General features: G+C 41.4%; 1 protein-coding gene across 7 annotated transcripts in view; it reads left to right on the top strand.

Moving 5' to 3' along the window:
* The window catches only part of SCUBE1 (signal peptide, CUB domain and EGF like domain containing 1), a 328,071-nt gene that overhangs the window by 50,019 nt on the left and 265,456 nt on the right, over nt 1-12,596 (top strand). For all 7 annotated transcript variants that reach the window (XM_045000217.1, XM_045000209.1, XM_045000200.1 and 4 more), the window contains exon 3: nt 7,877-8,005. In XM_045000217.1, coding sequence (XP_044856152.1) covers nt 7,877-8,005 — 129 coding nt within the window. The remainder of the gene's footprint in view (nt 1-7,876; nt 8,006-12,596) is intronic.

Here is a 12,596-nt window from a genome sequence, read left to right as displayed (position 1 = left end):
GAGCTTGAACAGCTACGCTGATTGTCAACTACAGATTAAAAAATTTCTAACCTGAGTTCAAACCCATTGCTCTGACATCCACACTGCAGTACACAGACTTGAGTCCAACCAACCATATGCCAGACTTCCTGGCATCTTCTAGAAATGTTGCCATTCTAGCCCTTTGATCATGATGCAGTGTAGGAAAACGTGGCTGTCCACCCTGCACGTTACAGGAAGTTTGAACAGCCAGCCAAGCAGTCATTTTGGTCTGTGTGCTCCCAGCAACTGGAGCCAGCAACATGGAGCAGGTGCCATTTGAAGAACTTTTCTTGCTTGCACTTCCACACCCTTGCCAGGAAACAGGCGGAGCTTCTGTGAGATGCTAGTGGACATTTCAGTAGAATTCTCTGACTAACTGAAGGCACCTGGCAGAGCTAATGACGGAGCATGAGGAGGAGGACACAGTCATAGCAAACTTGAACTGGCTGATGCTGCTCATGACACTCATTGCAGCCACGGATGCCCTCTACATAGACCGGTGCTTCTGGAGCAGGGCCATAAGCACAGACTGGTGGGACCACATCATCATGCAGACTTGAGGTGACCAGCAGGGAGTCCAGAACTTTCTCATGAACAAAGCTACATTTCAAGAGCTTGGTGGGCGGCTTGTCCCAACCCTCCAATGTAAAGACACACACATGAAGGCAGCCTTGCCAGTCCAGAAGTGGGTTGCCATAACCATCTGGAAGCTGACCACCCCAGACTGCTACATGTCCGTTGACAAGCGGTTTGACATTGGAAAGTTGACTGTGGATAAAGTGGTGGCAGAGGTTTCTGAGGCAATCAGGTGTGTGGTTTACCCCAAAGTGGCCAGCATAAATGATATTCTTGAAGTAATTGCTGGCTTTGAGAGAATGGGGTTTCCTGACTGTGGGGGTGCTATTGATGGTACTCATGTCTATAGTTTGCTCTCCTCAATGAGCACATGGGTACATAAATTACAAAGAGCACTTCCCCATTGTTATGCAAGCCCTCATGGACCAGAGAGGCTGATTTATGAATGTCAGCATGGACTGCACTGGAATAGTTCATGATGCCAGAGTTTTTCACAGAGCAAGAGTCTACTTTCACAGAGAGGCTGGAACACTATTCCCATCAAATGACGTTGTCATGAATGGAGTTAGTCCTCATCATTATTCTGGGGGGACCTCGCACACCACCTTTTGCCTTGGCTTATGAGACCGTACCCTGATATCAGAGGTCCCGGCAAAGGGATGTTTAATTACACTCTTAGTGTGTGTAGAATGGTTGCTGAATGTGCATTTGGCAGATTGAAATCCCATTGGAGCATTGGTGCTAGCACTACAGGCACAGGTGATGCTGCAGCACTCCTGGGCTTCAAATGGTTTCCATCATATACAGGGTTTGCAGTTTGGATCAGTGGCTGTAAGCACCCCCACTATAAAACTTGTACCACCATCCCTGCATGGGAGAGGTCTACAAACCCATTTGGATTCCAGTGTCATCAATGCTGTGCACATTACTAGGGTTTGCTGTGCTCTTCACAGTCTTTGTGAAGCCAGAGGTGAGCCATTTCCCCCGAATGGACCTATGATAGTGAGGGACTGCTGAACTGGTACACTTAACTAGAAAGTGCACCTACCACAGCTGGAGCTGGACGTAACTGGGCAACAGAAGCCAGGGATGCTTTGTGTTCCCACCCTATGGACTAGCATGACCCAATGGAAGAGGGAGAATAGTACCTTTATGAATGTGATTGTGGGGGAGGAGAGATTCAACTGCTTGAGGGGGGAATTGATTGATGTGCAATGTACTTATGAAAGACCTGACCACTTATCAAATGCGGGAGGGGTGGTTGGGTGACAGTATGGATTGATATAAGGAAGTGATGAAAGTATGGATTAATGTAACTAACTGTATTGGGGAATGGTGTTTGCATACTAATTACCAGTTGTCCCTGATCATATATTTACCTTTATTATGTGAAATATGTACATTGTATGATGTGATGCAGTGATAGCAATAAACTTTCTTGATAAAATGCTTTATGTATAAATGCGTATTAGAAAAGTACGATATTCCCCCATTGCCAGGCAGGCCAGCTGCCAGTACCACACCAACACACCAGTAACAACAAACCCTTAAAGCACATGAACGAGAGCAAACAGTGAAACCATCTACAAGACAGAAACCCCCTAGTGTTGCATGTCCCCTGATCCCCTGTTCTCTTTTCCCTTCCTTCCATGTTTGCTGTGCACTTGGCACTGGGGGACGGGGTGGAGGCATCCACAGTGGAGGGGGTCAAAATGGAGGACTGCATGGGGCACAGTGGCCCTGCCCAGCCACTCATCGGCCCTGATTGCATGGGCCACTCGGTCATGGAGTTGTCCAAGCAGTTTCTGAACTGCATCACAGGATACCGCAAAGGGTACTCAGGACTTGGTGCGGGTGCAGCAGGAGTTAGTACGTTTGCAGTCATTGGTGGTAGCAGTCACCCCTCCCCCGTTCTTTCTGCTGCCCGCTGTCCTCTTCCCTGAGCTGCCGTTCCTGTTCCACGAACTGTGAAGCAAGTGCCTGCTCCCCTTCTGAATCCCTGTCCTCAAGCAGCCAGCCTGAGCCTTGCCTCTCGCCATGCCTTTCCTCTAACCATAAGTCCCTGTGTCTTTCGTACTGGACCTGCTTGTTGACCCTCTCCAGAACGTCAACCATAAGTTCCCCATGGCAACGCTTCCCCTTGGAACGACCTGTGAAGGAACATTGGTCCAGGCTTCTGCTGCCGTGTGGGTGAGCTGGGGAGGAGCTGCAGCCAGTAGAGGTCTAGGGGCCTGGAACAGGACAAGGCACAGAGGGTTATTGTCTCACATTGCCCAGTGTGGGAGCACAGAAATGTTAAAATGGAGCCAGAAACCTACCAGGCTCCAGGGCGGCTTCTGTCCCTTCCATCTCCGTTGCTAGTTCTGTGGCAGGCTGTTCCTTGGTGCAGGGGTAGGGCATCAAAAAGCTCCTCCAAGTATGGCCCAGGATGTCCTACAGCTGCTTCTGCGGCAAAGCTCTGTGCTTCAGTGGGTGCTCTCGGTGCCTGCTGCTAGTTCCCATCAGTCCCCATGCTGGATTCTGGGGCAAATGGGTACCATCCTGGCTGACCAAGTCATTGTGCGCTGCTGTTGGCTCTATGCTTGGAGCAGTACCCAGCACCAAGTCAAACTCCTCATAAAATGGGCATGATATCAGCAAGTTGCCTGAGATGTGGTTCTGGTCCCTGGTTTTCCAGTATTTGGTCTTGAGCCACTTAATCCACTCCCTCAACTGATCACTGGGTCCAGTAAATTTCCAACTCTGTAAGACTCTTCCCTGGTATGCATGGTCATTCCTAATACTCTTACTAAAATCCACTGTTTTAATTCTGGCCTCACCCCAGAGATTAAACAAAATCTGTCTGTGCTCCTGTGACCATGAAGCAGTGCACTTTTCAAAGGACTACTTCTGGTCAGTGTCCATTGCAAACACACAATGTTCTCCAAAGGTGTGTTTGCAGCTCAGCGGTCAGAATAAAAGGGAAAGGTTAACTGCTGATTCAACGAGCTGCTGCACTACAACAAGAGAGGTGGTTTCCATTTCCTTGGAGTCATTTGGCAATTCTTGGGATAGAGAGGACAAAGGAAGTTGGCCCATGGGGTTGTGGGATACTTTTGGTGAATGTCCAAGACATGAGTGTGGGGGTGCTGCATCTACACTGTAAAACAATAGGACTGAAGCCCAGGGTCCCGGCTTGACTCAAGCTTGAACCTCCACTCTCACAGGGTGCTAGGATCCTGGGTCCAAGCATGAGTCTGAGAGATTTGTGTATAGACAAAAAGGAGGGTTTGACTCAATCCTGAGTCTGAGCCTGGGTTTATGTTGCACTGTAGACATACCCTTAGGTACTTTTGAAAGTGTTACGCTAGGCTACTGTGGATGGTGCCATATTTAATACCACGTCAAGTTAAACCTGGTAACAAAGCAAATCCAATTGATGCTGTCTTTTGTCTGTGTTGGGGCTGTCAACAGTTGAGTCTCTGTATAGCTGAACTGGTGTTAGCAACAATGGGAAACTTTCTAAATATTTCCCTAGCGTAGTCAAAGCTACAGATTCCACCTCTGAGTTGAATTATAGTCAACCTTGCTAACACAAAATTTTAAGAATAGCTTCCATTTCATCACAGGTTAGTAATTCATATTTGCCTATTTTGATAAATTAACACAATGTATACAGCGATGTACAGAATTCTGGAACTTTCCCAAATACCTAAGATACACTTCAAGTTTTTGAACTGTAGCATGTGGATGTCAAAATTATTTTAGAGGTGGTATTTCAGCATAAGGGGCAAAACGGGCTCTTGTACCTTTAGGATAAAGTCACAGCTCCTAAAATACCCATAGTTTGCTCAACAACTTCACATATCTTTTTAGTCTGGTTTCTTAATTTGTTTTTACTAAATATTGATTTCAGTTCACTACTGTTTTGACAATACCAAAAATCAATAGATTACAAACATGAATGTTGTAATGAATAGTTTCTCCTGTATTAGAATTTTATATTTTTAGAGCAAGTGCAAGTTAGTATTGTGGACAGATCTTCCCTGAACCCTTATTTAAGTTAATGATAAGGGCAGATTCCAGTGGGGATGTGGGGGAAGTGGGAGCATTTGGATCAGCTCCAGAGTGTGAACTGTGTAAAAAGCATGGTGGGAAAGCCACTTGCTTATAGCTGGCTAGCTAGCTAGAATGAAGTTCAGTGCAATGACAATGTAGTCCTTAGTGCCTTCACTGAGATTCAGAAAATTTCCCATCACTTTGGGATTTTTGCCTTTGGTTTTGTTTCCATTTTTGTGTGTGTCTGTGCTTCATGGCTTTAACCAAGGCTGGAACTGGAAAAACAAAAAGAAAAGTCTTTTTTCTCCTGGTATTTCCACTTTGGCCAAAATGAGGAAGCAGTGCAAATTGAGCGAGTCTATTCAAATGAGATTTCCAGCCTCACTTCTTTGACCAAAGAGGTTCTCATGTAGGTTTTGGGTAATCAGACGTTGGAACTCAGTAGCTTTGTGCTTCCCTGAGGTGGTGTCTTGTAGGGTCAATGGTTGGAAAGTAATAGCTACAATATGAAAATGTTGGGCCAGCTTCTGATCTCAGTTATGCTGGTATAATCCACTGAAATCAATGGTGTTACTTCAGAATAAACACTAATGTAATAGAGATTCCAGAAGAGGAGCCCACTAGTTATCGCTAAACTTACAATACAGGCCCTTAATATGATGATGTCTTTGCACGGAAGCAGCGTTACTGGTTTTGCTCTCTAATGTGGCTAGTATTTTACTTGCAACACAAAACCTATCAATGTCTCTATCATAGGAACATATATGAATTCAAAAATGGGCTGCACAAATATTTTTGTTAAGAAATCCAAACCCACGCCAAACTTGCGTGGCTCATTCAAAGTGCAAATTTTCTTTAAAAGTTTGCCTGATTTCTCAAGCTTCTTGAGATAGCTAGGATCCATTTTTTTTGTGCAACCCCTCAAATCTCCCCTCAGGTGCTAGTGAGTGATTTTTGGTCTTGACATAAAACCAAGTAAAAGGCTTATTCATAGATCCATAGATTTTTAAGCCCAGAAGGTCTGTTTATGATCATTTAGTCTGATCTCCTGATAAAAGAGACTATGCTGGTCGTCCAGTAATTCCTGCATCTAGCTCAACAACTTATGGATGGATTGAAGTTCTTAACCAGAGTTACGGTTACCCCTCGGGATATGAAGAGGTCTTCCAGGGGATACTCAATTCATCTATATCAGTTTCTCTCAACCTGGGGGTCCCACGAAGCTAAGTTATATGCTTCAGCCCCAGGCAGTGGAGCTTGGGCTTCAGATAAGGCTCACAAGTGAAAAACAGGTTCAATATCACACTGAAAAGTAAGTACCATATAATTATAAAATAAATCAATTGGAATATATTTAAAAAATGAGAAAGTAAGCAATTTTTCAGTAATAGTTGCTGTGACACTTTTGTATTTTTATGTCTGATTTTGTAAGCAAGTATTTTTTTTAAGTGAGGTGAAACTTGGCATACACAAGACAAATCAGACTCCTGAAAGGGGTACAGTGGTCTGGAAAGGTTGAGAACCACTGGGTTAAAACATATCTCTGTTTCACTTGTTTCGCTTTGTGCGGTTGGGTTCATCTGGAAAGGGGTCACAATGTTATCAAAGCCTGACAAGCTAAGGGTGGCTGAAATTCGAGAATCAACAGACTGGACTAACTCTATAGTTATCACAGAAAAAAGCCAAATATTGGCCTTATACGTGGAATAAGAGTTGACCTAAGAGAAGATAAATGAAGCTATACACAGGGAGCAATTTGAATAAAATGAAAAATATACAGGTTTAATATAACTGACCATGCTCCTAGTTCGAGTTCCTGGTATATTCCACTCACTAAAGAATCAGTGTTCTACCTAATCACATTTAATACCCTACTTGGGCACTGCAGTTGCTTAGGACTTGTGTTTATGAATAAACTTCCTGGGCACTGTTTGTTCCAAGTGCATCGACCAGCTATTTGGGAACATAGGATGGAGTGGTTATAATTATTATGACTCATTGCTGATCTGTTGGCATTTCTCAAAGCGCAGTCAGAGACCAAAATAAGCCCGATCTCTCTACTTTGTTGCCTTTGTTTTAGTTTTCAGAAAATGATTTAAATTCATCGGTCTTTCTCCCTTGGTGTTTTACCTACAGTTCTGGAGATATCCAGCATGGTGAATTCCATTGAATAACAGTGAGTCCCTGAAAAAGACTCCCTACCTGCAAAATGGGTAGAATTTGTGGCTCCAGTACTAATTTTATATAGTTCTTTTTGTACATGGAAGTGTAATAGTCCTCTAACCTGTTGGTAGAATTGAATAGTATCACTTGAACTCCTTGAGAGAAGAAGGCAAAAAAGTTCTGTTCTCTCTGTTAATTTTTCTAGTCTAGGTGTCTAGGGAACCACATTAGCTTTATTATTAATGTAATACAAATAAATAACACCTAGAATCTCTAACCGAAGTAGGGCCTATGGACCCAAGCAGCGTACACACATACAGTAACAGAAAGATGCTATCCAAATAGCTTAGACTCAAAATGTACAAGACAGACAAAGGAGGGGGAAAGGAAGTACTATTACACCCAATTTAGAGAAGGGGAACTGAGGCACAGAGATTAAATGACTTGTCCAAGGTCATGCAGGAAGTCTGTGGCAGAGCCAGAAATGGAACCCCCATCCTCTGAGTCCCAGTACAGTGATTTGACCCCAGGACCATCCCCCCTTCTCACTATACATTGAAAATAACAGAGAACTTCAAAATGGTTTCAGTTTACGTGGAATCTCAACCCCAGTTTTGGTAGACGGGGCCTTTAATATTGAATCAATGCCATAAAATAGTACTGTGAGTTAGTGTAATATTTATGAATGATTCATAAAGTATCCTTGCTGGACAAATTCCAGATTGCCCACCTAAATTCATTCCTGTGCTGTTTCAATTTCTGAGGGGAATATAGTCATTCCTCAAGCCCCTCCTAAAAAGCATTCTCATGAAACAGAATGGCTGCTACGTTGTACCCACAAGGTGGCTGAAATTCAGTCCTAGCTGATCACTTACATATACATTCCATAATGCACTCTGAGATCTCCGTTGGATAAAAGATGTAATATAAATGTATGATATAATATTCATATATGTTTATTCAATGTTACATATTTAGCAGGGCGAATATTTCTGTATGCTGACACCTATAATCCACGATAAACAGAATTCTTGGTAAAATCTTTTAATGAAAATTGCTTTTCCCCCCTGTGTTTTAGATATTGACGAGTGTGAAAATGACTTCTACAATGGGGGTTGTGTCCATGAGTGCATCAACATTCCAGGCAACTACAGGTGCACGTGCTATGATGGGTTCATGTTGGCCCATGACGGTCACAACTGTCTTGGTAAGTAATTAATGTGGTGAAGATGAGTCACTCAGTTTGTGCATTTTACCTGTTAAGTTGTGGTTAACAAGCCATATTTTCTCTCTGAATTCTGTAGTCGGGCTTATATTATCAGTTAAGACCTGATCCAAACCCCACTGAAATAAACTGGAATCTTTCCATTGAGTCCAGTGGGCTTTGAATTAGGCCCTTAATATGTTCACTGAGCCTGAGAATGACAAACTTTGCTTCTCCTAGCCCTCAATCCATTCAAATCTAATTTGTCCATCCCTAATATATATTCAAAAAGCCACTGCCACACTTCCGCTCAATGTTATTTTTTTCTTCAGAAAAGTTACCGGTCTTCATTTTCCTCCCTCTTTTTTTTTTAAAGAGAACTCTCTCTCTCTCTCTCTCTCTCTCTCTCCCCTCCAACTCCTACCATTCCAACACTAGGCAACCCATTGTCATATGTTTTAAAGTCTGGCTCATTGTTTTCAATGCAGTAGCAGGGTATCAGTAAGTGGTGTACATTAGCAGGACCACATGACTGGCCTTTCATGTGATTTTTAAAAAAAATGAAACTCCTAGGGGACTAGAAGAATTAATAATAGTTAAGGAATACTATTACTGGTAGACACTTGGCCAGGGACTAATCCAGTTCTTGACTGTCAAAGCTACAAGTCTGGTGAGAGTACAGGATTCCTGAGGAGTAGAACAGTGCAATGATACAATTATAACTATATTACAAGTGTTTAAGTCAGAGATGGGCACAAGCTGCCATATGTGCATGCAGATTCACATCTGGATTTCAAACACCCAAGGTTCAGGGGTGTTTGGATCCAAGATTTTTGGTTCATACCCATTTCTGATTTTCAAACAGGTTTGGAAATGAAAATGTATATTCCCACATTCTGTAAATTAAAGATGTGTACATATTACATTTAGTGCCATTACATCCATTTATAACTGCTACTGCAAGTCCCCCATCCCTACCTTCATGATAGGTCTTTGTGCTGAATCCTAGTGTCCATGCTTCCTGCCTTCCATTCAGCTGTGCATGTACAAGTACACGTGCACATACATGTACAATCTGCAATAGACTGAGTTGCTCAAAAATCCCAGGCACAAATTCCAGTGACCAGTGTTTTGACACAGACCAAACATCATTGTGGGGTAGTATGTGTAAAATCATATGGTAGGTAGTAGGCACTGACTGGCACAGCTGACATTTTAGTCTGGTTAATGCTGTTTACTGTTTACATAGTGAAAAATGGGAGATCAGATAATGAATAACAAATAATATCGTCCAGTAATGTCAATCTGCACTCAGTAAGGTTGTGGAACAATTAGAATTTTTGGGCAGGTGTTCCTTAATCTTGCAGCTCATATATTTCCCACATTGTTCATTTTCACACTGGAGTGATGTTTGTTCAGATGGGTTGTACATCCAGCCTATTAATGGCTTTTTGACTTAAGCTTCCAAATTTTGTCTGTCATAAAAACAAACAGAAATTTAAAAGGCTCTGAACAGTTTAATGTATAAATATAGAGCTAGACTTTCCCTCCATTCCTCACAGTATTCTAAAAGTCTGTCAGTAAATTTAGGTTAAAGCTTTCTGGGCCAGATCATACCCTCCTGGATTAATGTGTTTCAAATAGAGATGGTCAAATTAATAATTATATGAGAACATGGGTGTTTAGTCTATAAAGAACAGTCATTTTTAAAAAAAAACTATTCATACTAATGTTCATGAATATCTAATAAAACGGGGCACAAACCATGTTCAAATAGCACAGTCAGTTGGCATTCAAATGAATGTGTGTGGAAATGTGTGTGTGGTTACTGCTTCTTGTTTTGTTTTTTGTTTTTGCTGTATTCAACCAGTTTTATTTTCAGCTCAATTTTGGAGTGATGGCTAGGTGTGATGTGCTAACAAACAGAAGACAAGGGGTATGAACTGATAAACACACATTCACTAGATCTGTGGGGTTTTCCTGCAGGTCTCCAGCAATCCATACAGTTACTGTTATCTTGCCCTGTGATCATGGCTCTCCCTTGCCTAAACCAAAACCCCTATCTGGAGGGTCTTCAGAGCACAGAACGGAACTCTGCTGACTGTGCAGATGCTCAAATTTCTGATGGTTTTCTCCATTGACTTTAGGTCAGCCACATGTTTTGGAGGGCATGACCCACAATAATATAGAACACTATACTGAAACTCATGGAATTTCCTAGAGTAGCTTCACGCCTCCTACAAGAGGGCATGGTCCTCCCCAACATATTCTTCAAATATTTACCAAGAGTCTCCTGAAGATTTGTCATGTTCCGTGGCTGTCCCCCCGATCATGCTCCACTTTGTGAATTGGCACTCTTCATCCCAATCAAAAGCCTCTGCAAAGCTGACTGCCCAGAGGAAATTCAGTGAACTAAGGAGGAGAGGGAATGATACTATGTAGGCTCCTTGGGATAGATATTTAGGACACTGGACTAAGATTAAGTCTTCATCCTTTTGGGGCCACATAGCTAGGAGAGGATATGTTCCTCAGAATGCATATTGAAAAGTTGGGGTTGGTGGATGATTATTGGCATGTGGCAATAAAATAACTGATCTTATATTCTCACAATGAAAAGGAAATTAGGGGAACAGTCTCCCCTTTCCCCCTTTTAAAAATTTTAAATGAATTTACAGATGTTGAAATGTGCCCAATAGTGAGCCCTCAAGATGGAAGTCTTCAGTCCAGACAGTGGCAGTGCAAGACCCTTGCCATTCTGTACAATCATACTTTAACCTAGTAATGGATGACACTTTTTGGGAAGTGCCTGTGTCCCTTAGAAACTGGACATCAGTCATCAAAAGGGGAACATTCTTGTCTTTTTATATACAGGGTAGGTGTATGCATAACTTCCCGTAAGCTGAGATGAGTATGCATGCCTTTAACTATTAAGTGACATTGTTGGCTGTCTTAATATTAGTAGCTGAGTTCGTGAGCACTTAAATCCCAGACTATCTGAGCTACAACAAACTGTGCATTTGCCTAAGTGAAACTAAGGTTTCCATCACTTTTCGGAAATTTTGGCCAGGGCAAACTTTGGCTATTTGCTGCCAAAGAAAAGAGATTTTTCCTTTCTTTTCTAATGGAGAAATTCAACCCTGGAATAAATAAGAGTTGCTGTGTGTCCCTTTTCCTCCACACATACATCGCTTCCTTTCAAAAACAGGAAAAACCAGTAATATTTTATTAAAATGGTACAAAATACTTTCTCACTAGTTAATGAACTGTTTTACTGATATTTTTTCAGCTTTCTGTACAAGTGATATTTCCAGCAAATCTCAAAGCCAAAGGATAGCCAGTTTGGGACTATATCATGTCTTTTATACATATCTCCATGTCTCTTCTGGAAAAGCCATATAGTACTTGATCAGGATGAAATAAATAAGTCTCTATAGAAACGAAACAGGATTCTAAATCCTATAGAATTCAACATGCAATGATTTCAGTTCTACAGAATTAGTAAACCATCCTGTGGAATTTAATAGAGTTATATTGCTATTATAAAATTCCAGAGGTTGGTTTAAACATGGCCTCTTCTTTCTGTATTTATTCAATAGGACCCTTCCATAAGAGTTTCATTGACATCACTGGAAGTTGTATGCTTGGATACAAGGCAGAGGTCACCCTATAGTAGTTCATTTGCTCTACAATTTTTAATGAGAGACTTATCAACAGTGATTCTCTAAACTAAACATGTGACTATGTAGCACTCCTGGGATTACACTTGACTTTTCTAGAACTCCACTGACCAGAGGATATAATCCAGTCACAGTTGAGAAGAAAGCTACATCATAACCCCCACATCTCTTGCTTCATACAGGGCCCTGCAAAATTTTGAACCATCCCTACTTGTCAAGGTTCACATTCCTTTCTAAGCCTCCACTGCATGTCTTTGTAATATAGTCAGTGTAGAAAAATGATTACAATCTTCTTCAGATGCAGCCAAAGATGGAGTTTTCTCAATTAATTAGACAAGATGAGGTTGATGGGTTAAGTGTTTTCTTCTGTGTTCGTATTTAAACATTTTCTCTTTCTTTCTAATGAAGTGAACTTTTTTTTTTTTTTTGGATGAGATTTCTTGGCTACAAATTTATACTGGAAAATATCCAAACCTGTCCTCTGGGGAGTTCAACTCACTCTCTATTTGACACTTTTATTGAGGAATTTCTCAAATATAATGTGAAATGACACCATGGGGAATTCAAACTATGATGAGATCCTTGTCTTGTTAAAAATAACTGCTTTTAGTATTGCAATCACTTGAAATAGCAGTAGTTCTTTTTGAATATTATTATTCTAAATTCTATTCAGTAGATACAAGACTAATGTTTAGGCTCTTGCAATAAGCTTTCTTTATTCTTAATTTGAAACCAGTAATGAAATATGCTTTCTGCTTCCATATATGAAGTACTGCTCTTATTTCTTCAAAGCAATTAGCTCACTTGTCCAGATGTTATTTTCAGTTTTATTTCCCCCCATTGATTTATTGATAAATTAATTTTATTTCATGTCGTTCATAGTTTTAGCCATAGTGTCACTTTCAGTTGCTCTTTTT

The sequence above is a fragment of the Mauremys mutica genome, chromosome 1, assembly GCF_020497125.1.
Source record: "Mauremys mutica isolate MM-2020 ecotype Southern chromosome 1, ASM2049712v1, whole genome shotgun sequence".
Classification (NCBI taxonomy): domain Eukaryota; kingdom Metazoa; phylum Chordata; order Testudines; family Geoemydidae; genus Mauremys; species Mauremys mutica.
Note: the sequence above shows the minus strand (reverse complement) of the source record. Positions and strands in the feature narration are given on the sequence as shown.